This window comes from Puma concolor, chromosome D3, assembly GCF_028749965.1.
Source record: "Puma concolor isolate L17-30 chromosome D3, mPumCon1.1.hap2, whole genome shotgun sequence".
Classification (NCBI taxonomy): Eukaryota; Metazoa; Chordata; class Mammalia; order Carnivora; family Felidae; genus Puma; species Puma concolor.
Window position 1 is genome coordinate 22,707,293 of NC_141678.1, and position 27,470 is coordinate 22,734,762.

The window sequence follows — 27,470 nt, forward strand, 5'->3', positions numbered from 1 at the left end:
TCAGTGTCCTGAGACTTGGCTCCTCTTCTGCTCTGAGGAGTGCTGGACTTTTAACTGAATTCTTGTTGCCACCAAGTCTTTCATGAATCCGTCTTAGATTTCTTTTTATGGCTCGTTTAAAACATTTGGACCTTTCAAAGGCATACCCTGCGTATTTAACAGATTGCTACAAAGTGCCTTTAACATGCCAGGACCACAGAAGAACAAGGACAAGTGTGATGCACTTCCTGGGCCAGTGGGCAGCAGAGAGATACATATAGATGAGACTTGGGGTTGGTGGGGGGCAGTATAGTTTCCTGCAGACCTGGAATCACCCATCACCTGATTGGCTCTATGACCTTAGGCAGGTGGCTTACCCTGAGTGAGCACAAGGACATGACGTTTTTTAAACTTATTTATTTACAAAATGCTAAATTGTGCCACAGCCTTGAACCATTCCAAGGATTTTATAAAATTTAACCAGTTTACTGTTTATTGTTTTAAGTGTTTCATCAGTTTTAACCTACATAATCTTGAGTATTCCTGTTTTATACTGAGGCACAGAGAAGGTGGATCATATGCCCACAGCCACACAGTAAGAAGATGAAAAGAATGTGTGCAAAATGCTTGTCACAGGCCTTGCTCCCTAGTAAGAGCCAGACGCCGGCTATTATTTTTGGAATTAAGCTATCACAGGGACATAGGCGCCGCTGTGGGTGTTTAGAGGAAGGAAGGTGAGAGCCTGTTGAAAACTGTTTCCTGGTTTGAAACCTAAATCCCATTTTATTCTGAAGATTTCACGTGTGTTTATCTTTTGAGAGTTTGTAATGCCTTTTCTTTGCAGTCCCTCCATTCGATCTTCCTAGCTGCTCCATGAGGTCCTCTCCAAGGCTCAGGGGGTAAGGCCATTCCCAAGGTCATAGAACCAGTATTCTAGTCACCACCCTGCTCTACTCTGCACACTATATAGAATTAACTATTCTATATTGTTATATTTTGTTAAAAAGTAAGTGAATAATTATAGATAACTCCTGAGCCATATAATCTATGAAGCAAGACAAGAGATACTCCTATTCCTTGTGCCTAATATACACTTGCAAGCTAAAGCTTCTTACTCTAGACCTGGGGCACAGATGGCCCTTCTGCAGTGCCACTTGCATGGCTCCATTACACACTGCTGGATCCCTCACATTTTTAACTTGGTCAGAGGGATGTTCTTCCTCACCTTGTTTGACATTTACTGGAAGTTCCCCCCCCCCCCCACCCCCCGCCAGGGGCAGAGTGGGTTCCATGGTTTGGGTGCCTAAAATGAAGGCACTGCTGGTTGCTTCTCTGTAGTCAACACCAAAAACACTAAACACCACCTGGGAAGGGGGTCAGGAGACCTGGGGGAGTCCTGTGCTCCAAGCTCTCCTTTCTTCCACGGATTGGCTCTGGGGATGGGGAGTAGGGTGTGGTGTTGGGCGCTGTCCCCACAGATGGCAGATCCCAAGGGCTCTGGATTACGGAGGCTGTGACTGGAGGCTAGGAATGTATTTGGGTAGAATGTGAGTGAATGGGTCCTTTGAGCCACCCTCTGGGGCCCAAACCCAATTTCCCAGAGCTCCTGAGTGGACATCTGTCCTGGCTTACTCCTGTTGAAGAAGGGCCATTGACCAGGGTAGCCTTGTGACCATCATTGGCCTTGGGCACAGCACTCTGTACTTCTGGGTTAGGGTATGCAACATGAAGGCAATGCCTTGCTCACACAGCTTTTCTGAATCTCGCTGCAATTCTCTGAGAATTATCTGCCCCATTTTTAAGATTAGGTGGATACCCAAGGTCATGTAGCCAGTGAGGGCTCTGGAAGGCCAAAATAGCTCTTATATTCCTGGAGACCACGCTGTCCTACTGCCTCACCAGGGGAGGGGAGAGATGTTCCTGTTGTGGGACTGCTGGGAAAATGGGCAGGACTTAATGCTGTCAGAGTGGTTGTCATTTTAGACTTAGGCAAAGAAGACATTGGGAATTATAGACATTAGGAATTTCACTTTCAACTCTACCAGCTGCTTGAATTGTCATGTAGCCGAGAGGAAGCCACCTATGATTACACCCGTTTCATTTTTTTAAAATTAAATATTGTATTAGGGAATATATATAAAGGTTATATTAGGTTACATTAGAGTATATACTTAAATGGAAATATATGGCATACTCGATAGCAGTTCTCATATGTAATAATTCACAAAGGCAAAATACAATACGGCTTAAGCAACGTGTTTAAGGGTACACATACTAGTATATAAGATTTTTAGTTTATTTTTTTAATACAAGTAAAATGTACCGTTTAAAAAAATTTTTTTTAATGTTTATTTTTGAGAGCGAGAAAGACAGCAAGCAGGGGAGGGGCAGAGAGGGCAACACAGAACCTGAAGCAGGCTCCAGGCTCCGAGCTGTTAGCACAGAGCCTGATGTGGGGCTCAACCCACAAACCATGAGATCATGACCTGAGCTGAAGTCGGACATTCAACTGACTGAGCCATCCAGGCACCCCTAAAATGTACCATCTTGAAATTAACGTTATTAACTCTAGTTTGGGAATTTGCTCTCAACTATTCTATATTGTTATATTTTGTTAAAAAGTAAGTGAATAATTATAGATAACTCCTGAGCCATATAATCCATGAAGCAAGACAAGAGATACTCCTATTCCTTGTATCGTTACAGAGAAGGTACTACTGTTGCCTTTAACTGAGTCCAGTCAGTGTTATCCCTGAGATATGGTGATTAGATTAGGGTTAGGCGCATATCCTAGTGTGAACATGATACATGAAGGAATGCCTCCACCTCACTATTGAGCAGAAGCTACCAGAAGATTCTGTTGTATTGATGTGTGGAGGAAGGATGTGAGCCTGTAGCTGCTGCCATGAGGGGCTCTAGCTTCAGATGAAGGTAACCACAGGAAGGAGGACAAAAAGAAAAGGGAAAAGAGGAAAATGAGGCTGCTCTCCCTTGTCAATTTCTGGATCAAACTGCTCCTGAAGCTCATTTGCCTATGAATTTCTTTTAAGTTATAGGACCCACTAAATGCAGTTTGGGGGTAAGCCCATTTGGACCGCTGCCACTTGGACCAAAAGAATCTTAACTGTTATTCTCAGTGTAGGGATAAGGAAGTTTTATAGTTTGCCTACTCTTCATTGGCTTCTGGGCACTTAAAACTGTCTACCTTTTAAACCTCAGCTCCATTCTCATTACAAATCCAGGCTATGACATCTGGATATCGGCTCATGGCCAATGCTGCCAGATTTTCTAAGCTCATGCAAGTTTCTCATTCCAGGATCCAGGAGAGGGGACTTCCCCGGGGCCTGTGTAAGCTCCTAGAGCAAAACTTGCAGGAAATGACCCCAGTAGATGATGAGACTAGGTTATCCATACATTCCTGTAGCCCTGGCTAAGCATCTAATCCTCAAAAGAACACCTACAGCTGCCAGTCTACCTGGATGTCTCACACCATTGCCAAAGGCCTCTTAGTATTTCAGGGAGCCACATGACTCTGCAGGGCATTCCTGTGGATCATTCATTCATTCACTCTTGCTTTGTTACTTCAGTCTGATCACCCCAATCTCTGAGCCTGCTTCTCCTTCGTGAGCTTTGCAACTTGCTGCCCTGCTTCCTGCCCACTTTTTCCTAGATCCCCACAGAGAAGCTTCCTTATTTCCATCTACTACTCACCCCCACCAGCACCCTTTCCCCTAGCATTCTTCCTACCTTACCCTGCTTTATTTTCTTCTTCACACACATGTTCTTCCTCTACTGCAATATAAACTGTTGGTCCTGGTCTTCATCTCTCTTGCTCACTAAATATCAGATAAAGAGTTCTGGAATTTGAAGTAAAGAAATGTAACAATTGAGTGTCTACTATGTGCTGGAGGCTTCAGAAACAGTTCATGGAGTTTACCATATGTCTTTTTTTTTTTTTTTTTTTTTTTTTTTTTTTTTAAGTAAGCTCTACATCCAATGTGGAGTTTGAAATCATGGTCCTGAGATGAAGAGTTGCATGCTGTACTGACTGAGCCAGCCAGATGCCCCATCACCAAGTAATTATTGACATTTTTCAGAAGAGGAAGCTGAGGTTCTGAGAAGTGAAGTGATTTTGCATAAGAAACGCCCAGTTATTGGGGCGCCTGGGTGGCGCAGTCGGTTAAGCGTCCGACTTCAGCCAGGTCACGATCTCGCAGTCCGTGAGTTCGAGCCCCGCGTCGGGCTCTGGGCTGATGGCTCAGAGCCTGGAGCCTGTTTCCGATTCTGTGTCTCCCTCTCTGTCTGCCCCTCCCCCGTTCATGCTCTGTCTCTCTCTGTCCCAAAAATAAATAAAAACGTTAAAAAAAAAAAAAAAAAAAAAGAAAGAAAGAAACGCCCAGTTATTGAGGGGCACAGCCATGAAATGAAGTCTCCCAAGCCATGTTCCATTGGTTAGATTAGGTAAACACCCCTGCTGCAGCCACAGGCCGTGGTGGGAAATATTCAAGACAATAATGGATTTGCAAAGTGCTTTGCAAACTACAAACATCAGCACTCCTGGCTTCCATCTACTGAGTACCTCCATGTGTCAGATGCTTAGCACATATTATCACACCAAAGTCTCAGAACAACTGCCCCAAGGAGGTATATTTTCCAGTATTTCCACTTTGCAGATGAGGAAATGGGCTGAGAGAGAAGTGGTTTGTCTAAGGTACACAGTGACAGCTGAGATTTGAATTCTGGGTGGTCTTGTGTAAGAAAATTAAAAGCTGGGGCCTCAAGGCCTTAACTTGAGAAACATTTACTCTTCCAAAGATGGACACCCAGGTGCTTCTAATATCCCTCACCCCCACTGCAAATACCTCTGAGCTAAACATCACTGTGCCTATGCCCTTACAGAGCTGAACATATTTGGAATATGATCATCCTAAGACCAGAATTACGAAGTCAAAGGGTTGTCAATACTTTGCCCAACTTCAGGTCTCACATATGCTCTCCGTGTGTCTGGCTCCTCTCTCCCTTCCCTGGGATAGGCCCACATCCCCATGTAAGGCCCACTCTGCCCCTCCTAGGAGCTGGGAGTAAGAGCCCACCACTGTCTAGAGCCATTGGAGAGGAGGAATGTCCTCCTAGACTTGAGAGTTTAAGACCAAAATAGCCTGTGCCCAGTCCCACGTCTGCTGTTGCCCTGTTTATGGAAAACCAGAAGCCTATGGAATGTGAAGATTGCACAGTGAAGTCTTCAAGAATGTCTGGGCCATGTGGCATCAAGGAAACACCCGGTGAAATCACTCAAGTCTTAAGACCCCCTTCTTGGGACCATGCCATGGGCCCCTTAGCCTGCCCCAGGCTCTGCAGCTCAGGCCTGGCTCTCACAGTGCTTTCTTTTTTCTGGGTCTGTCTGCCTCACAGATCTATGGGGAATATTAGATGACAACGTGGTTGTGACTTGTAAACTATAAAGTACTGGGCTTAACTGAGGAGCTATTATAGTGACTCTTAAGTGTTGACAATCCTGGGGTGAGAAGTAGGCTTCTGGGAGCTAAGTCTATATAGATACAATTGGTCCATGCCTCCCCATAAACTGTTGGTAAGAGCTATTTTCAAATCCTGCCTCTGCCACAGCTATTGCTGGGACTTTAGGGAGCTGATTTAACTTCCCTGAACCTCAGGGGTTTTTTTAACTGTAAAAATGGGACAAAATTGTATCTACCTCATTGCACGAAGGTTCCAAGAGATGGTGTGACCAATTTGGAAAACAGTTTGCCAGTTCCTCCCTCAGAAGATTAACAGGTTACCATATAACCTAGTAATTCCCACTCCTAGGTATTTACCCAAGAAAAACTAAAATGTATGTCCATACAAAAGCTTGTACCTGACCATCACTGGCAAATGGATAAACAAATGTAGTATTGCATTTGGTGCAATATTATTCAGGCACAGAAAGGAGTGAAGTACTGATAACATGCTACAACATGGATGAACCTTGAAAACATGCTGAATGAAAGAAGCCAGACACAAAGGCCACGTTGTATGATTCCATTTCTATGAAATGTCCAGAAAGGGCAAATCTTTAGAAACAGAAAGCAGATTTGTGGTTGCCAGAGACTAGGGGAGGAAGGATGGTGAGTGACTGCTAATGGATAGGAATTTGGGGGGTGATGAAAATGTTCTAAAATTAGGTTGTGGTGATAGTTGCACAACTCCACAAATATGCTTAAAACGATTGAACTATACACTTTAAACTGGTGATTTTTATGGTAGGTTAGTTATGTCTCAATAAAGCTGCTGGGAAAAAGATTACAAGAGAAAGGTAGAACTTGGGGCAATGAGTGTCTCAATAAACGTTGGTCATTACTCTTATTAACTGGGTCTCCCAAGGGCTCATTTAAAGCCCTAGAGGCAGTGAGCAGGGGTTGCTGAACTTCTAGCTCAGCCTGTGTCTTTAAGACGTTGAGTGTCCCTGGGCGAATCCCTGGACCCTTCCTAGGTCTCCTCAGAGGTCCTCATGAACGGTTGAAACCATCCCTACCTACATCCCTGGGGTCTCGCGAGGAGCCAGGGGCTCAGGAGGCAATGCGGAATCCCCAGCGGACTCCCTCAGCCTGTGACTGAGCGGCGCTTGCAGGTGACGCGCGGGCGGGAGCCAACCGAGGAAGGCCCGGGGAGCTTTTTCAGGTAAGCTCTCTTGATTGACAGCCCGGGGGGGAGGGCTCCCAGTGACGGCTGCCCCGCCCCCTCACGTCGGGTCGGTTGGCGCCAGTCTAGGGCAGGTGGGCGGGCCCTGGGGTCCGCTGCGCCCATTGGGCGTGGGGGGAAGCTCCCGGGAGGGCCTAGGGCCCCGCCCCTGGCCTTGCGGCGGCCAATGGACGCGGCGCGTGGGCGGGGCGTCGGCGGCGTCGGCGGCGGCCCTGAGGCTGAGGCGGCTGAGGTGGCTGAGGTGGCCGCTGGGGCTGAGGCGGCGGGCGCGGCCAGGATGGCGAAGAGCCGCGGAGAGAACGGGCCGCGCGCGCCCGCGGCCGAAGGAAGTCTGTCCGGGACCCGGGAGAGCCTGGCCCCGGGCCCCGACGCCGCAGCCGCGGACGAGCTCAGCTCTCTCGGCTCCGACTCGGAGGCCAACGGCTTCGCCGAACGCCGCATCGACAAGTTCGGCTTCATCGTGGGCTCGCAAGGCGCGGAGGGCGCGTGAGTAGCGCCGGGGCTTGGGGCCGGGGGCCGGGGCCGGCGCGGGACCTTCGCGGGGGGCCTCGACGCTGACGGAGCTGCCCTCAGGACAGACCGACGAGCTCCCCTCCCAACCGGGGACAACTGACCCCTTCTCTCCCTGCCCCCCCCCCCCCCCCACTCCCCCAACCAGGGCCGACTGACCCGCCCCTCGTTCGCGAGCCTGCTTCCGACCTAAGGACGGACAACCCTCCACCCAGCCCCCGCCCTCCAGACACATTGACCCGCCCCCAAGAAGGGCCCACAGTGCCCTCCTCCCAACTGCGGGACAGAACGACAGACACCTGGTCCAACCCCACTGCTGCCACCGCGGCCTTAGGCCTGATTGTGCCACCCCTGACAGGCTCACAGATGGCTGCCCCTCCCCCGACACATACCTTCTCTACCCCCATCCCCCAAGACCCACAGATGCCCTTGTCTCCACCCTACTACCCCGCACCAGGGGGATACTTTAGGGAGAGGGACTTCAAAGGGACAGACTGCCCTGCCCTCATTCCACTCCAGGACAGACTGACCCCTTACCTCAAGACACACAGGCTCCTGGGTGGACTGGACTGACATTGGTCATCTCCCTCCCAGACAGTCCCACCCTGGGGCAGATAGTCCCTTCCCTTCAGGGAAGGGTCAGAGAGTGCTCTCCCTGCCCTTCGGAGGCTGATTTCTCCTCACTGGCAACAGGTGGGCAGACACTCCCCCTTCTTGGTACCCACAGGGTGACAGTGCCTCACCTCCAGGACAGACTGTTGGCTGTCTTTGTGTATGCTGTGGAAACACACACCTCCTCCCAAACACAGACTCTTGAGGGGGCAGTCATGGAGACAGCAGGGTCCCTGCTGGTAGCACACTCTGATCCCCCACCCCCAGAGCCTCCAGGACCCAGCTGTCAGGCAGAGATACGCAAGGCAGTGAAGCAGCACCTTCCCTCCAAGCTGGGTAACTGAGCAGCCGCACTGCCCCACAGAACCCTCTGAGAAGGACAGACTCCAGACCCCACTCCCATTCCAGCTGTCCTGTCACATGAGACCAGTGTTCTGCACAGCATTGACAAGCCTTCCTCCTGGTGTGCCTCCCCTTCAACAGAGGGCCTCACACAATTACCTGTGGGGGCCCCACAAGACTCAGCCAAGATCCTACTCCACATGGTCCTTTCTCCCCTTCTCTGACCAGTTGTGACTGTCCAAGCCTCTTCCAGCCTCTCTTATGACTAATGAAAGTGCCTTGACCATCTGTTAAGAACCCCACCCCATACAAGCAGCCCCATAAAGGTCACTTCCGTATTTCTCCCAGTTTCAAATTCACCAGGCCTCCTTCTCCTTTGGAGAAATATAGCCCCCTCCTCTAAGGAGAGCTCTCTCTTACCCACTGGACTGTGTCCTCCAGCCTCTCTCCACTTACTCACAGCAGGCTAAACCTTGTCCAGTGCAGGACTCCAGAGATCACCCTTTATTCTGATGCTTCATCTTGCTATGATGCTTTGTCACAGCTCCCCAGGGATTAGCCTGTGAGAACCCAAAGGGGACCTGAAGTATATTTTTTGAATTGAGGGATCAATTTTTGAATCACTAGGGATCAGGGCCCTGAGAGGGATGGGATCTTGAGAAGTGGGAAAGGAGTTCCCAGTTGCATTTGTGGGTTCTTGGAAGGAGGACCTCAAATTTGCCTGTGAGTTCTAAGAGATAAGAATTCCTGCTACATTCTTACCAGACAGTTAACCAGATATTGGGGTACACAGCAGTGATATAGTGGGAAAAAACCAGACTTAGGAAAAAAATCACACTTGCTAGCTGTGTGACCTTGGGCAAGATCCTGAATCTCTGAGCCTGTTTGCTCACCATAAAGGGCAGCAGTCACATGTACTCCCAAGATTACTATGGGGATTAAATGAAATCAGGTATATGAAGGCCTAGCACTGTGCCTGACCCAAGTAGTGGCCCAGAATATGTTAGTTTCCTTTCTTTTCCTTCTAAGGGTCTGAGAACTGATGAGAAAAATGAGGGCGTACCTCTGGTATTTTTTAACAGAGAGACGCCCCAGTGGGAGCACCTCCCTTTGGCTGTATTCCCCACCAGACAGCCAGACATCTGTCTTCCCCACACTCCAACCACAAACCCAGATTTTGCAGATGCCCTCTACCTCACTGGTGTTTATAGAACTGGGACTGAGATGGGGTCCCAGGCTCCTTTCTCTCTCCCTGCCTCACTTTTTTGACCCTCTTGGTCAACCTAAAATATCTGGTGTCTGAAAGTTTTGACTGTTCCCTGCTGAGTTTATAATGTGGTTCCAAGGAAGTCAAAAGTAAGTCCCTGCCCAAAGCCATAAGAGGGGAAGTTATGGAAAGTATCAGGGTGATTGCCCTAAAGCTAATCTTGTGGTTAAGGGCTAGGAGTCCATGTGTTATCCCAGAGAGTGAAACATTAGCACTGATGGCTGCAGTGGAGAGGGCAGGAACTCTGGCTCTAGATTAAAGGTCCATTTCAGCCACCCTGGACCAAAGGTTGTCTCAAGATGGTCAGTTTTGGCAGTTACCAGGGGCTTGGGGGCAGGGAAGAAAGCAGATCAGAGGCTACCCTGCTTAGGTGACTGTTAGGTGGTTGGCATGAGTAGATCATAAAATCATAGACTGTTGGAACTGGAAGGGATCTTAAGAGATTGACTGAGCTTAGCCCTTGCTTTTACAGATAAGGAAACCAAAGCCCAGAGAGGAGAATCACTTACTTAAGAACACACAGCATATTAGTTGGCAGAACCAGGACTTGAACCCAGGGTTTCTGACTCCTAGGTCGGGATAGTTTCCACTGCTTTCACCATCCATTAATACAGCCTGTGGTCCCAACAGGAAACCAGGTGCCAGGTAGGTAGAACAGAAGGTTCTTAGCAGGAACCTGCCTGCCCTCACTTTCCCTGGCTTAGCTCAGTAGTGTAGGAAGCTAACAAGTCCTGCCCAGCAAGGTTAAGAGTGTGTTGTCATTACCAGTTCATTAGACTATCAACTTTAGGGCTGGGGCCAGGCTTATTCACCTTTTTCTATTCAGGCCTGCAGAGAAGTAAATGCTCAACTAGTATTTACTTATTGAATGACATTAACTGACAGACATTTCAAGTCAGAGAGCTGAAAGTGACCTTAGAGATGGCAATCATCATACAGATAGGTAAACTGAGATCTGAGAGAACTGATTAGCCTCACCTCTTCAGTCTGTTAAGATCAAAGCCAGAAATTGAACCCAGAACTCCTGATTCCCAACCCTGAGCCTTTTCTACTTCTTCACCTCATCTGTCTTTTGAGCCTACTCTATGGGGCACCTTTGGTGAGCCTGTGATAGTCCTCGCCTGCATGTGAGCAGAAGCCAGTGAGGAAAGACAAGAAAGCAACCAAACCAGCAAAGAGCCCTGTGGGAGGCATGGACACAGACAGAGGAGCTGACAGCATTAGTTCTTTTGGCTTGGTTGGGAGTTGAGCTGGTTGTTGAAGCCCAGGAAGGACCAGAGGAGGAAAAAGAAGTGTCCTTAGAGGGGAGGGGTAGGAAGAGTGATGTTACCGTTCCTATCACCTTGGGGTAGGAAGAGCAGATCTATGCGGGGAAGTCCCTTCTGCAGCATAGGGGAGGGGGTCATGAAGGAAAAGAAGGATACCAGTTGGATACTAGGTCTCCTGGCCCAAGGGAGATGGCGTGAGAGAGATGGGTTCCCAACCTCCCTCTACTTTTCCCACGTAATTGCCAGGACTGGCTTCCTTAGGCTGGAGCTTCCCACCCAGCTTCAGTCTGCTCAGTGCTGCAGGCCAGATGAGGTGAGGAGCTATGCTTTCTGGGATCCCGTGGGTGTTGGCTTCCTGCTAGGGGAGAGAGGGATCTGAGCTGGGTCCAGAGAGAAACATCTGGAACAGTAGTATTGTCTTCGGCTGATTCAGTTCTCCTGTCCCCTGGGGTTCTCCACTACTCCTAGCCAACTATGGCAGCCCTGTGGCTTTGGAAATCATAGAACTGGCTTAATTGGCATCCCTATAGTTTGGTTTGTGCCAGTTTTTGTTGGGGTAGGGCCAGGGCCCTCCTGGCAGGCCAGAGCCTGTCTCCCTGCCTTCCCACCACCTTCTCCAGCTTGTAAGCTCAGAGCATCCTCTTTTCTTGAGCTATTATGGTTCCCAGAAGAGCATGGAACTGGCAATGGAGTGGTCCCTGGGTGGTCCATCTGGAAGGAGGCGGCTGTACATGTGGACTAGACCACAGGCCCTCCATTTTCTCTCCTCCTTCTCTTTCCAGCTTCAAAGGAAAATCCGGTTTGGTGGCCCTGTGGGTGTTCTAGGGCCTCAGACAAGACTTGACTTGGTGAAGGGGAAGGCCAGCGCACCAGCTGCTGCCCTGGGAAGGTGCCTGCATGTCCGCCTGCTAGGAAATCCTAAGCTGTGGGAAAGAGATAAAGCAGTGGGACCTGCTTGATGTTTTGTCCTCCTAGCATCTGGGTTTGAAACAGGACCTCCAGAGGACCAGTGAGGCCTGGCTCTGGTCCAGCCACCCAATCTGTTTACACTGAGGTGGGGGAAAGAAGATGCTCTGTGTTCCCTCTTCACACAAACTCTGGAGTCTGGCTGTCTGTGTGACTTTGGACATGTTGCTTCACTTTACTAAGTCTTAGTTTCTCACTGTGAAAATGGTTGTGATAATACTGATTTTGCAGGATGTTGGTGAGGTTTAAATGAGCTGATGTTTGAAAAGAGCCTGGCACACAGTACAGTAGGTGCTCAATGAATGTTCTTGCTCCTTTTATTAAATGTTCATTTATTTATTTATTTTTAGTAATCTCTACACCTAACATGGGGCTTGAACTCATGACCCCGAGATCATGCTCTCGTGGTCATGCAAGAGAGTTGCATGCTCTTGTGACTGAACCAGCCAGGTGCCCCTGTTCTTGCTTCTTTTTAAGACTGGAGTGGCTAGTGGTCCTGTCTTTTCATTTTCTATTTGTATCTCTAGATATGATGATGAGTGTCAGTGAGGTCCATTCTCCTGCGGGGAGGAGTGAACTCTAACCAGTGGTGCACCCTCACTTTCCCCAGAGAGAGATAGATATCCCCATTCTATAGATGAACACACCAAAGATCTGAGAAGAAAGTGCCCAAGGTTTGCCAGCTGGTAAATGGCAGAACTAGGACTAGAACCTGTTTCTCAATGCTAAATCCAGTGACTAAGCCTTGCTAATGTGGCAGCAGGCAGATGACAGGTGCTCACTAGTCCCAGAGGCCCCCACACCCAGAGCAGGAGTTAGCAGGAACTTGGCTACCTCTCCAACCTGGTGTGGAGGGCAGTGTGAGTCTCAGTACAGCTTAAGTCCATAGCCAGCCAAATCACAGAAAGACCCAGTGAGAAAGATCCTTGGGGAGACCCTGAAAGCATGACCAGACTGGCCTGGTCTAGTCCTCCCATAGGCCAGAGTCCACACTGCATTGCTCTTGACCCCAAAATACTGCTTAATGGTCATCTGACTTTGATATCCAGTCTGTGCCTTTGTTTCTTTGTAGATTAGGCAGGGATTATGCTCCCCATACAGGTGAGGAATCTGAGGGTTGGAGCAGCCTTGCAGTTAGTTAACAATGGAGCCAAATTAAGGAGGGATCCCACATCTTCTGATACTCAGCCCACTGCTACCCTATATGTCAGTGCCCATTCTCTTCCTGACTCCAAGCCAATTGAGCCTCCAGGCCAGGAGACATTGCCCACCAGAGCAGAACCCAGCCATCATCCACTCATTGTCAGTGCCCTAGTTGATCACTTTAACCTGCAGGCAGCACAGCTGAGGGGGAGGAGGCCTCCTTTAGCTGCTTTGTCTGCCCCTGACAAATCTGCTATCCAGGGCCCAAGGAACCTCCCTGGCAGAGGGAAAGCTGTCCTGTCCTCCCCACTGGCAAACCAAAGCTCCTGATGCTTCACCTGCTTAGAAGCCTCCTATCCAGGATTTCAGGGTAGCTGCCAACTTTGGCTTTATTTATTTCACCTTTCTTTTTCCCTTCTTCATCCCACCTACTCTGTTTCATGCCCTGTATAGCTCCTAAGAGGCTGTCACAGCTTAGCTCTTTACTGTTCCTCAGGTAGGGAAGTAAGCAGCAGACTCAGGAGTCTGGGAGAGAAAGCCAAGGCTTACTTTTGCCAGCTTATCCACCTTAGTAGTGAGCTTATTTACCAAACATTTATTGAGCACCTACTCTGTCAGCCCCTGTGATTGGAACAAAGGATTCAGAACTGAACAAAGGCATCTTTGTCTTATTGCCCTCAAGAGGTTCATAGACTTGTTGGAAAATAGAACCACAAATAAATCATTACAATGTTGAGCAATAAAGGCCATAATTGAGGTGTGTGGTCGCTCTGGAATATATAGGAAGAGATAGCCAGCTCCATCTATAGGAGCCCAGGAAGAAGTGACATTTGATCCAGGCCTCAGAAGTAGCAAGGAAGGGCATTTCACTGGGTGGGAGGGGACCTATGTACAAGACCCCCTCCCCCCCACCAAAATCCAGCTGTTTAAGAAACGTGGTATGCCAAGAAGAGAGGTGACAAGAAGAGCAGAAGGCAGGAGGTGGATGTGAAGCAAGGGGAGGCTAGGAAAGTAGGTTGGGCAGACCATGCCTAGCCTTGAATGTCAGACTGAGGCCTCCTGTGTTTCATCAAAGTCAGTCTGGTGCTGGTGTGGAAGATGGCATAGGGAAGAACTGGACCACAGGCAGCGAGACCAGTTGAGAGAGCTCAGGACAGCCCAAAAGGGCTATGGAGAGGCCTGGAAGATGTCTGGAGCTGTGAGGATGAAGAGACCAGCAAATCAGTAGGGCTTGGTGCCTGGCAGGCTGTGTGGACTGATGGGGAATTGGGAAGTCTCAGGATAAGCTGAAGAGGCCCTAGTCTCTCACAGAACCCATCCTGGGGCCTTCTGGCCACAGGGAGGGAAGGCCAGCTGTGGCCTTCCTGTGAAGTGGACAGTGGGCTGCTGCTAACTCTGCTTTGTCACAGCCCTGGGCTCCCCAAGGTGCCTGGCATGGCTGGCATGCCCAGGACACATCAAGGGGTTCTTTGTCTCTCTCCAGTGGGAGAGCGGGTTAGCTGGCCTGGTTGGGAGGGGGTGGGGTGAGTGGTACTGAGCTTTGTGTTCTCTGCCCGGTAAACATACTGGATGGCAAGGAGAGCCAGACTCCTCTCCAAGGAGAGAGGAGTAAGGCCTAAGGGCATAGAAAACCAGCCTTAGGGTAGTGTGCAGCTGGAGAGGGTAGGTTTGGGGGTTTGGGGGTTTGGGCATAGATAAACTGATCAAGGGGAGGCAGATGGCAGCCAGGGCTGGCTTGATCTCAACCTCATGTCTTTATTCTGTTCCTGGAGGTGGTTCCTCAGATGGGACAGGTGGAAATAAGTCCAGTACCTATGAGAAGGTGAACCCCTTAGCACTTAGGGACATCACCAGCCATTTCTCAGAGATTAAAGATTCTGGCTGGAAATATAGGTTTAGGCTAGTAGTCGGAAAAGGCTCTGAATGAGGCACAGGAGTCAAGGCACTAATGCCGGCTCTACCTCAGACCGTTATGGTATATGACTTAGGCACATCCCCTCACTTGATCATGGGACTGATGCTCCCTGTTTTTCACCCAGCACTTACTATGTGTACAGCTGTGTGCTAGGCTCAGGGGATGCAGATCTGGTCCTGCCCTCCCGGGGCTTACAGCCTAGCAGGGAAGTGAGACGTTCAGTAGGTAGTTAAAGGCATGGCCTGTGTACAAAAGGATTGTGAGGATCAAATGAGATAAGTGGATTATGAGCATAGCATAAACAAAGACTACTGAACAGGGGTCAGGAGACCTGAGTCCTGGGCCTCGTGGATCCCTAACTAGCTGTGTGACCTTGAGAAATTTGCTTAATCTTTCTAAGCCTCAGTTTTCCCCACATATAAACTAAGGTAGTTTTTTTTTTTTTTTAATGTTTATTTTTGAGAGAGAGCACATGCATGCACGCACATTAGCTGGGGAGGGGCAGAAAGAGAGGGAGACAGAGGATCTGAAGTGGGTTCTGGGATGACAGCAGAGAGCCTGATGCTGGGCTTGAACTCACGAAACCATGAGACCGTGGCCTGAGCTAAAGTCGGACGTTTAACTAGCTGAGCCCCCCAGGTACCCCTAAACTAAGGCAGTTTTAATGGGATGATGTTGAAAAGCTCTTTCACTTCTAATATTCTGAGACTGACCTTGGAGTATATGAAAAGTGCTTTGAGAAGTTTTTTATGAGGTGTCACGCAAGTGCAAGGGGTCGTTATGGCACAGCCCACAGAAGCCAGTTCTTTCAGCATGCTCTGTTCTTCTTGTGGGAGGACCTCTCTTTGTGTGTAGGACCAGTGGCCCTCATGTCTTAGGGAGTATAATCAAATCAAAGGATGCTTTGATTTGTTTAGCTTTTTAGTCTGCAAAGTGCTTTCATTCCCATTGCCTTACAGTAGTCCTTATAGGAGCAATGGGAAATTGGTAGGCTAAGTTTTATTTTCCTGTTTACAGCCAAGGAAACCAAAGCTGAGCAAGTAATGGAATTGGGCCTGGGACTCAGGACTGCTTTTTTCCAGTTTTCTATCTTACCAAAGCTGGTGGCCACTGTGTGGCCTCTCTGGCCCCTCCCTGTCTCAGCTTTAGAATTTCAGTTCAGCCCCAAGTGTTTGTGCTTCTCCTAGTAGGCCTCTCAAGTTGTTTGAATTGTTGTGATGAATGGAGCACTTCTTGTCCCAGATCTCCACACACAGCCCCTCATATGTACCCCAAGACAAGGCAGGAACAGCTGGCTAGTGAGGGGGTCCAGAAACATAGTGTGGAGAGCTCTTGTTCCTTCTGAGTGCACTCTGGGCCCTAGACTCTGTATGTCCAGAAACGATCCTTTCCAACCATCCACTTTTGGAGGATGCTGCTTCTTTTCCCTTACCTCTCTGTATTGGTTTCACAAAAAGGGAGAACCTAAATTTGACCCTTGGGTTTAAGACACAGGCAGACCTGACTTCTAGTCCTGGCTCTTGTCACTTTCTGGTCATGTGACCTCTCTAAGGTAAATAGGCCGTGTTGACACTGGGAGAGAGGGGTGTTATGAGGATTAAGAGAGCTAATGTTGGTAAAACACCCAGCACAGTGTCTGTCACAAAATAAAGGTACAGGGTGGCTCTTATAATTCGAGTGTGAATTATCCTCTGAGGTTTGCTTCAAGCCTTTGGCATAATGGTGAGACAGCAAGGCAATATGGGTGTGAAGATCCAGATTTCTTTATGTGCTCTGCCCACCACCCTTGGGAGTGGTGGGCAGAGGAGCCAGTCCCACTCAGCTTGTGGTCTGGAGCATTCTGGCATGCCAGGGCAGACTGGGAATCCCCCCATCAGTTCCTCTTTGAGTCATTTGGAACAGAGTCCTCAGGTGACCCTGACTCGGAGGGCCTGATCTTCCTTCTCTTTGGACTGTGAAGATCAAGCAGAAGTGAGAATAAAGGTGGGTCTCCTGAAAGATTCACCTCAAAGCATGTAACCATAGTGCTGCCTGGGACCTCAGCCTTCCTGGGTAGTGGCAGTTACTTGGGGAAGAAATCAGAATTTGCTTCATAATTACTACCACCCTCCTTCTGTGCTTCTTGTAGACTTTGATCCTGAGCTTCCTGTCCTGCTTCAGGGTGACCTCCTCCACCCTCCCAGCATAGTCACATGGTAATGCCGGTTCACAGAGGAGCCTGAATGGTGGACCAGGCTTTTACTGACACTGCCCCCATTTAATTCTGTGAGATACAGTTCATCATAATCTCCATTTCACAGAAGCAGATACCAAATTTCAGAGAGGTTAAGTGACTTGCCAAACACCACACAGTTTATGGCTCTGAGTCCACAAAGCTCCAAGTTCCCTGGGATCAAGGCTGGTATGAACCCTGCCTAGTGGTTAGCACTCTGTGCTGGAGTTGAGTGACAGAGCAGAAGAAGAACAGGGTCTGGATTCATCTCCGAGGGCTGTCTTCTGCTCACCCTAGACCTTAGTTACTGGCTTACTGACAACCTGTTTCTTCATCTGTGGAAGGGGAGGCGGTGATAATTAGAGGACCTATTTCATGGGCCTGTTGTCAAGATTAAATGAAATAATGTAAGTTAAGTGCTGAGCACCATGTCTGTTGCATAGCAAGTGCCTGGTAAGTGCTCTAACAGACATTCAGTTGCATTAATTGAATATTCGAATTATAAGGTTGTAAAAGGCTGTCATTAAGCACATCTGTTCAACCCTGTGCTGGGCTTCAAGGAAGATCCAGAGCTGGTATCAGGCCAGAGAGGGAATGTTCTTTATGAAGCACTTTCTGTGTTTTACCCACCTGATCTCAAGGTTGAGGACAGTATTCCCATCTCACTGTGGAGAAAACTGAAACACAGAGTTCCCGAGGTCACAAAGCTAATGATTCTGTCAACACACATTTATTGGGCACCAACAAAACCAAGCTCTGTTCTAGGCCCAGAACACACTGTGGAGAATGAGACGGGCAGAGCCCTCCAGGAGTGTACCTTCTCACGGAATGCTGCCTCAGCAGAGCAGATAGGATATTCGGGTGGAGAAGCTGTACCTGCTCCACTAGACTGCTCACATTCCCCAAACAAGCCGTGGTCTTTTCTGTTAACTTGTGCTTGCTCATACTGGGTCTTCTGGCTGGTGTGCCCTTTCCCCTTTCTCACCCTGGCTACTTCCTGTCACCCTTCAAAGACCATCTCAAAAATCAGCCCCCTCTTAAAAGCTTTCTCTGAACACCACCCCCACCCCCCACCAACCACTAGCACCACCCTGGGGGCTTCTTGAAGTTTCTTAGCACCTTCTACATGCTTCTGTGATAGCACTTCTATGTGTGCTAGTTTTCTACTCACCCATCTGTCTCCTCTGCCAGATTGACCTCTTCAAGGGCAAGGACTGCATTTTATTCATCTTTGTAGATTCAGGGCCTGGAACACAAGCTCTAGAGAAATGTGTATGGAATATAATGAGGGGCTGATTGTGTTTTGTCCCTGGAGTAGTTAGGAAAGGCTTTGTAGACATGAGAGGGAGTTCTGAATGAGGCCTTGGAAGATGAGTGGGACTGAACTAGAGTGGGGGTAGGGGTGAGGGAGGCCAGTTCAGAGAGAGGGCCACCTAGAGATAGGGCTGGGGAAAGAAGAGGGATGTTTAGAGGAAATAGGAGGACCTGAGGTTTCTGTTGGACAAGGAGGGCAGTAGGGAGCCTTGAAGGAATGTGAGCAGAGGAAAGGCCTTATATAAACAGTGAGTCAAAACTAATTTGGTAAAATCTGTCAGTAAGATCTAGCAATTTGGTAAGGATGGCTAAGGAGCCCATACATGAGTCAGGATGGCCCCTGGGAGCCCACAGTGAGATTGTGATCTGAAAACCCAGTTGCCAGTGGGAAATTTCAAGCACTACTCAGCCTGCTAAGGGTGAAGGCTTGGGGAAGGGAAGTCTATTGAGAATAGTCTCCATACCTTTCTGCAGTTGTCAGGGAGAGCTGCCCTGGAGGTTTCTGCTGTGGTCTGTGCCTTTCCCTAGCTGGGTGAGGAAGTGGGGATTCCTTGCTTTTTGGAACCAGCAAGGTTGGTGCCTAAAGGAACAATTTCTTCCATCTGACATCAAGAGGGGTGGAGCTGAACAGAGTGGAGAGCTGGGCAGAGGCCCAAGGCCAGTGAAGGGTGGAGAGAACCTGTTTACCATTGTGCACTGACCCAGGGCTAGAAGGAGCAAAGCCAGGGAATTCCTTATGGGAAAGGGAAGCAGACCCAGAACTAGCTTGCACTGGGAATTGGGGAGAGTGAAGCAAGCCAGACTCTCACCCAGACAGAGAGCCTGGACATTGCCCTACCCCTAAACCAGTGGCTGCCAGGCTGCAGGAGGGAGTGCCAGGCTTCTGCAGACCATCTTGCTTTTCCACACTGACTCACAGCATGGCCTTGGGCGGCAAATCACTTACCCTTTGGGCTATAGGCCTTGCTGGCTCTCTGAGGAGGAGTAGACCCCCTGGGTGATTTCACAGGCCTTCCAGCCTGGACTGTCAGCCATTTGTACCCTCCCAACCCACCCTCTCTTGCATTCCAGTTTCTTATCATCAGTTATTATGGAGCTGGCATAAAAGCTATTTATACTTGCAGTCCTTACCAACTCTTAGGTTAATGAACTCCAGAGGTTGTTACCCAGTGTGCAAAGTAGGTCAGCCTTTTGTTTATCCTCACTTTTTCCAGCTCTGGGAGAAGGGAGCCCCCCCCCCCCCCCCCCCGCCTCCGCCTTGTCACTGGATCTGTCATTGGCTATGCTCTTTCTGGACATCTACTTCCCAGTTTTCCACACTTCCTTGTTGCTCACTTCTACCGTTCTCAGCACAGAGGGTAGTGGTTCTCTATTGGTACTAAAGAAGAGGAAAGAGAATGTGACAGGCACTGAGGGCTTTAGATTGTATTGAGGCCAGGTGGTGAGACATTTTATATTTATTGGATAATTTAGTGCTTAAGTGGCAGCCTCCACTTCCAAGCTGTGTAACCTTGGGCAGATTACTCAACCATACTGAGCTTTAGTTTTCTTGTCTATTAAATGGAGACAATAAAAGCTACTTCCTTGGGGAATTGTGTGCATATGTAGTACTTGGCAGAGCTACTACGTGGCCAATGCTGGAAATGTATCAGCTCTTACTGCCTCGTGTGATCTTTACCGCTGCCCTCTAAGGAGGTGGCAGTGCCCCCATATTACAGGTGGGGAACCTGCTTGGAGTGGAGCAGCCTGCCCTGTTTCAGGCAGCTATAAAATGATAGAGCTGGGATCAGAAGCCAGGAGTTACAGTCTTTGTGTCATTGAGTAAATTACTTAATCTCTCTGGACCTTAATTGCTTCATAGTTAAATGGGCATAATCCTGCCCTGCTGCATGTGTATGTGGCTGTATATGTGGACCAGTCAGATGACAAGCGGGATATGAAAGTGCTAGGTTAGCTGCAAATATCAGTCACCTAATAGCTACCATTTTCTGTCCACTCATCAGGCTTGTTTCAGCCCTGTAAAATCTGAGGTGTGTATTATAGTCCCACTTAAAGATGAAGAAGTCAAGACTTAGGGAGGACAAGTATTTTGTCCATGGTTTCCCAGGTGGAGGAGCTGGAAGTTGATTGGCCTCAAGATCTCCACTCTGTTCACTCGCTCCATAACCTAGCTGGCCTCCAGTGCTTAAGATGAGGAACAATCCTGTGATCTGTGGCCTTGGGCTTTCTGCTTAGGCTGTGTTTCTCTTCATTTGGGCTTCTTTGAAGAGTGAAGCTTGAAGGAGGAGGTTGCACTGGGTCTTTGGGACCAAGATTTATCTTCCACCATCGGATAAAGGGGGCATGGGCATGGGCACCATACCTGGCTGACTGCCAGCCAGAAGGGCTGAGGTGTGCTTGGGCAGAAGGCACAAGTGCGGAGAGAGCCCCAGTCTTTGGTCTTGATAGCCTTGGGAACTGGTCTTGTTCCTCTGAGTTCTTGGAAACTTCCAGTTCTGAGTTTGGAGAAAAGAGTAGGTAACTGGGAGCCTTCAGAGCACAGGGTCAGCAGAATGTTACTACTGCCTTGGGCCATGGCCTGGCATAACACCACTAAGCCTAGCTCAGCCTGAGAGCCCAACAGAATCTGGTCTCAGTCACCCCCCTGGCTGCCCACTTTTGTCTCCTCTGTGCCTCTCTCCGTCAGGAGGGGTGGCTGGCAAACAGTACATTGCCCAGGCTTGCCATCTCCAACTGAGGTTGTGCTTGGAACCTGTGCCCATCCAGCATATTGGCTTCCCTGAGCATTACTAGGAGTGGGCAAGATGCTCACTGGGACAGTCAGAACACTGACGATGGGGATAGACTGGCTTCAGGGGCTTGGGGACTAGAGATAGATCCCCACAGTGGCATCTGGAGAATAGCCTGATTTCCTCATAGTCTTCCCAGGGGAGTCCAAAACAGCACACGAGTCACTGTGGCAGAGGGGAAGCCCTAGTTCTGCCACTTAACTTATTACCTTTGTGACGTTGCCCAAGTCATGTAACGTCTCTGATTGGGTCAAATCTCTCATGGACCAAGTGGAAATAGTAAATCATCTATTAATTAAGGAGGGCTCCACCTCACTGAGCTATTAGGGGCACAAATAAAATTGCTGTAGGCAGCAGTGGCTTGTAGACCTGAAGGCAATTCATATGAAAGTAATGATGTCATGGAGAAAAGCAGGCAGGCACTGTTGAATACCTGTGAGGTGCTTGGTGGGAGTTACAGAAGTTCAAGACCCAGTCTAGTTAAGGAGGGACAGTGCTAAGCAATATGAGCAAGGTGTAATGAAGTGTTAATTTCATGTCTTGATTTATTAGTGAATTACTGCTGAAATTAATTTTAGGGGATTGGGACAGCATTAAAAGAAAAAAAGGGGGGGTATCACCTGGGTGGCTCAGTCATTAAGCATCTGACTTAGGCTCAAGTCATGATCTCACGTCACGGTTCGGGAGCTTGAGCCCCACATTGGGTGAACTCGAGCCCCACTTCAGGTGAACACAAGCCCCACTTCAGGTGAGCCCTACTTCTCTCTCTCTCTGCCCCTTGTGGGATTCTCTCACTCTGCTCTTGCTCACTTGTGCCCTCTCTCTCTCTCTCAAAAAAGAAAAAAAAAAAAAAAAAGGAAGAAAATAGAATAATATAAAACTAAACTGAAAATTTTGGAGTGCATGTAAGAATAAATTATTATGGGATGCCTGGATGGCCCGGTCAGTTAAGCATCCAACTCTTGTTTTTGGCTCAGGTCTTGATCTCACGGTTCATGACATTGAGTGCCAAGCCCAATGAGGGAGCAAAGAGACTGCTTAGGATTGATTCTCTTTTTCACTCTCTCTGCACCTCTCCCACATGTGTGTGCACATGCACACACTCTCTCTCAAAATAAAAAAAATAAACTTAAAAAAAGTAAATTATTTCATAAAATGTATTTCAGCTGTGTGTGTGTGTGTATAAAATCTCAATATATAATGTATTTCTTATTGTGGGTCTCAGTTTTAAAACTTGTGAGAAATGGTATTCTAAGTCAAGATAAAAGTCTTCAGATTGGAGGACAGTTAATGAGATCTGAGCAAGTGTGGAGGCCATGTGGATGGAGGCTGAGGGCTTGACCTATAGGACCAGAGGGCTATAGTACAAGGGTCAAGAGCATGGACTATGGAGTCAGGCAGGCCTGGATTTGAGTCCCAGCTTTGTCTCTTCCAGCTATTTGGCCTTAAGTAAGTCACTTAACTTTACTAAGTCTTGGATTCTACTTCTGGAAAATTAAAAGAATGATATTATGGTAGGGTTATTATGAAAGGTACATGATAAAAATGTATATAACACTTTTAGGAAGAAATCGGTAAGTAGAAAATGATGTATAAATGGTAACTACTATTGCTGCTGGTATTGTTGCAGTTGTGATTTGTATTGTTATATTGGGCCCTGAAAGGGTTGCTGTGACTTGGAGAGGGGAGAAGAAGGGGCATTCTAGGTAAGGATGGGTCGGTGACAAGGGATAAGTATGTGTGTGCCTGGTATGAGACTGATCTGGCTGAGATGTGTGTAGCCTTAAAAGGAGTGTTGAGATTATAGATAGATGGTGCCAGGAAAGTTTTGGCATTACAGGGGGAGGAAATTTTTAGCACTAGAAATTTCAACAATAGGGTGGCATCACCTGGTGATAATGAGACCCATCCCTGGCAGAATTCCAGCATAGATTGGGCCGCTAGAGACTGTTCCTCATTAGGCTCTTTTGATTGCAGAGAGTCCCTCAAGCCACTTGAAAGAAAGAGGGGTTTTCTGAAGGGAGAGTGAAGCTCTGAGACCTGAAACATCCCCAGTGGGCCGTTTGATCCCTTAAACTGGCCATTTGGTCAACTTCCTTGTCACTAGAAACTGGCTCATGCTCTCCCTCCACTGTCAGGAGGAAACCACCTCAGATAGCCTCTACACCATCATGCCGTTTGCAGGGACACACCTGACTCTATCTTCATCTCATGGCTCTTTTCTGGGCTTCCTTTGAGGATCAATTCACAATGCAGATCATTCTAATCATGTAGGGAAATTGAGGTCTGAAGAGGGCAAGCAGCTTACCTGTTGTAGAAGGGATTCCTATACCAGACAGCAGTCTGATCAGATACCTTTTAAGATCCTGACTGACTAGACCAAAGGATATGTGAACTTTCTGGTTTTAAAAAAAGGATAGCCTGCAACTTTTCAGGAGCACATCCTGTGCATAGAGAGAAATCTACCTGCAGTTAGAGAGCATGTGGTGTGGTGAGTTCTGGGTACAACCAGACCTCTAGTGGTCTTCCTTTTCACCATCTCCAGGTGGCTTAAACTCCTCTACTATTGGAGGAGAAGCTACTCAAATGACCCTATTTCCTCAAAGTTTTCCCAGTTTAAGGTTTTAAAAGTCAAAGCAGATCTTTCAGTTGACATGTACATTTCAAGTAGTGGTGGGTTTTTTGTTTCTGAGAAGATCTTGCCAAATCAATGGTATAGCTTAAAGTCAGTAGCGTCGTAGAATCCAGGAAATATGGTCGTTTGTTTTGTAACCAATTGAAATTCCGGTTTGAGGTTTGATGTTGGGGCTTTGAAACTGCCAAAGCTGTTATCTGACATCATTTAAAGGAACACTGAACTTGAGTGTGTTCCCCTGTGTATCTGCAATTGGGAGAATGGGTATCTCTGAGGCCCTGCAATCAGATCTTATCAACAAAGACCTGGAGGGTTGAGGTATCAAATGGGCATGTATTTAATCACATGGGAATTCACTGGAAACATAGCCTCAGGCAAAAGCCTTGCCCTCTTTGAGCCTCAGTTTTCTCATCTGCTCAGTGGAGGGGTTGGATCAAATATTATCCACATCCACAACTGCCAAAACTTCCTGTTAACACAGTGTGGGCATCCCCTTTCATTTAGCTAACCAGAAGCCTCATCCCCTGACTTGTATAAGCTAGTGCTTTGTAGGTGGTGGGAGGCAGCATGCCCTGTGGTGTCTGGGCCTTTGGTTTCCGTTTCCTGGGTGTTTAGGGGTTGCCTGGAGACATGCATCTGTCAGTTTATTTGATCTAAAGGTGTGGTCTCTGGTTTTCTCCCATGAGGAAGGAAAGGAAAGAAGTGTCCTCACACCCTGGTTCTGCCTCTGGGTGGTGAGGAGAGAGTCAGCAGTTCAAGAGGAGAATGACTTTTGTCAGTGTGTTGAGGGGGCTAAGTTTGCCCTAGACTGCCTTTCCTCCTCAGCTCTTCAGCTCCAAAGCTGCTCTCAGGCCTGTGCAGTTCCCCAGAATAAAGTGCATAAAGAAGACCTGCCCTTTTGTGTCTGGGAGGCCTCTGCTCTGCCAAGGCCCCTCCCTCTGCTCTTCCAACCAGTAAAAGTCACAGCAGCGCATTTCCTTCCGTTAGAGAATCAAGGCCTGGGCCAAGCCCTAGCCCCATTATGTCCTGTTCCTAAGGGCCTCCTCCCAGCTGCCTGAGTGCTTCTGACCCTGCACTCTTTTCTGGGAGGTCAGGCAGGACTGAGTGCAGGCTCTTGGCTAGGATCTAACTTGGATTCTGGGATTTTCCACTGATTTGCTGTTTGACTCTGAGCAAGATACCCTCCCTGGGTATCTTACCTCTAAATAACATCAAGCACTTTTTTTAATTGAAAAAAAATGTTAAAAATAAGAAAGTCAAAATCTACCACTTAAAAAATGATTTTAAGAAGAGAGCTTGGGACACCTGAGTGGTTCAGTCGGTTAAGCCTCTGACTTCGGCCCAGGTCATGATCTCACGGTTCATGAGTTTGAGCCCCGCATCGGGCTCTGTGCTAACAGCTCAGAGCCTGGAGCCTGCTTCAGATTCTGTGTCTCCCTCTCTCTGCCCCCCCTCCCCCCCCCCCCCCCCCCCGCTCACGCTCACACACTCTCTCTGTCAGAAATAAATAAACTTAAAAAAAAAAAAAAAAAAGAAGAAGACAGCATGTATGTAGGGCACCTGGGTGGCATAGTCAGTCAAGCGTCCAACTCTTGATCTTGGCTCAGGTCATGATGTCCGTGTTTGTGAGTTCAAGCCCCGCATCAGGCTCTGTACTGATGGTGGGGAGCCTGCTTGGGATTCTGTCTCTCCTGCTCTCTGCCCCTCCCCCATCATGCTCCCTCTCTCTCAAAATAAGTAAACTTAAAAAATAAAATAAAAAAAGAAGAGAGCATGTATGTGTGTGTACAGAGGTGTACACATACATTTTTTCATTTTTTTCTTATCAATATTGCTCTGTAGTCTAAATAAGAAAGCATATGTAGAATAATCACTCTGTAAATGCTAGTCTCCTCCTCTTTGCCCCTCAGTTATTTGAACTCAGGAATTCTCAGGAAGTCACTTTTTAGAGGAAGCCTACTCACTTGAAGCACCCTCTGGCTAAGCCAGGGATTCTGCCCCAACCTGCCTCAGCTGCTCCGGTGCTGATCTTCTTGCCTAGGGTGGGTCTCCATGCCCAGTGTTTCTGCCACTGACTCTAGTGGGCATTCAGAGTCCAGTAGAATGTCAATGCCGTGAAGGCCATGTTCTAGTCAAAGGAGTGTTTCCTCACAGCCTGCCCAGAAGCCCTGGACCTAGAACAATGCTAGCACAGCTGTGATAGCTGCTCAGTTAGTAGATGTACAAATACAAGTGATATTGATGAGGATTTGAAGCATGTGTAGGATTTTGATAGGTAGAGACAACTTGGAGTCCCTTCCAGCAAAGGCACTGGCATGAGCAAGGTTGAGAGGTGGGAAAGGGCCAGGGCATAATTGTGGAAACTATGAATAACTAGTTTTGCTAGAATGAAGAGGTGAGCATGTTATTTATGTACTTGTTTGACTGTTTTGTTTTGTTTTGTTTTGTTTTGATCCAGCTCTACACCTTGCATGCAGGCCCCCTAAGAGGCTTATTTATCTAGACAGACCCAGGACAGGAATGCTTTGCTTTGGTGCACAGATGCACACACTCAGACCTCTGTCCCCAGAGAGGCACAGTGACCCCTGGCCCCTTGACACATTGGGGGAGTGGGCACTTAACCTGGTGTCTCTCTGGCCTGTGCCTTCTAGGGAGGAGGCAGCATTCCCTCTTGTCTGTGTAAGCGTGTTCAAGAGTTAGCAGCCCTGAAGGGAACAGCAGGGATGGAAGATGGGTAGGAATGAAGGCCTGACAAGGCTGGTGGCTGGGGCTTAAGCCAGGGCCTTTGCTTCCTTTGGCACTTCTGACAGGTCCTACCCTTTGCTCCACAGGCTAGAGGAAGTCCCCCTGGAGGTGCTGAGGCAGAGGGAGTCCAAGTGGCTGGACATGCTCAACAACTGGGACAAATGGATGGCCAAGAAGCACAAAAAGGTGAGGGGCCTGGCCTTGGGCCTTGGGCTGGGAGTTGGCAGCCTGGAGAAGAAAAGGAAGAAGGAGGAACTGTATCAGCTTAGAGGAGCAGTAGCCAACTGCCAGTAGCCTTCTCCAACTGCCAGTAGCCTTAAGTGTCTCTGTCTGCCAGCTCTGAAAAGGAAACAGAAGCTGGCTGGAGGGCAGGGACCAGTCTTTACTTGATCTTCCAAGATGGCTTCAGACTCACCTAGAACTTTGTCCTGGAGTCAAACTTCAAAGCCGCTTTTAGCCAAAAGCCCTTATAGGTAGCTTTCCTCCAGCCCTCTTTTGGGAGAAGTTCTTACTGCCGTTTACTACCTATCAGGGAGGACTTTATAATACTAATAATAGCTAACATGTGTTGAACATTTGCAGTGTGCTGGACACTTGACTTGAGTAGTCCTTATAACACTTCAGTGAGGTTGGTAGCAGTAGTACCCCTACTTTATGGATGACACACAAAATCAAAATTTGCACCCAGGCAATCTCCATTTAGTACCTTCATTCTTCATCACCACCCTCTAGATGAATTTGATGAGTTCCCTCTTGCCTCCTGGCCAAAGAAAAGTAACCTCGCAGTTTAATGGTCTTATTAAAATGAAAATACCCTCTGGCCCTCTTCTAATTGGTCTTTCTTTAGACACTAGCTCTATTGCCCCATAGGAACATCGTAGCCTAGCACAATGTGTGTGTTGGTGCCCTTGGATACCTGGGCAGGATCTAGTTACTCCTTGGCCTAGTGGAGACCTGTCCAGAACTTCATAGCCAGGGTGTCTCTGCATAAGTTCCCACTGCACAGAGTGAACCTGCTGTCCTGCTCTTATCACCTGACATGCTGGTCTGGTCTAGGCTGGCATAGCTGGCTGC

General features: G+C 48.3%; 1 protein-coding gene across 1 annotated transcript in view; it reads left to right on the top strand.

Annotated features, from left to right (window-relative positions):
• The first annotated feature begins 6,829 nt into the window (after positions 1-6,829).
• Positions 6,830-27,470, top strand: part of TBC1D10A (TBC1 domain family member 10A) — a 31,042-nt gene continuing 10,401 nt past the window's right edge. The window contains exons 1-2 of the mRNA XM_025933305.2: positions 6,830-7,164; positions 26,483-26,582. Of these exons, the coding sequence (XP_025789090.2) occupies positions 6,845-7,164; positions 26,483-26,582 (420 nt within the window). The 5' untranslated portion in view covers positions 6,830-6,844. The remainder of the gene's footprint in view (positions 7,165-26,482; positions 26,583-27,470) is intronic.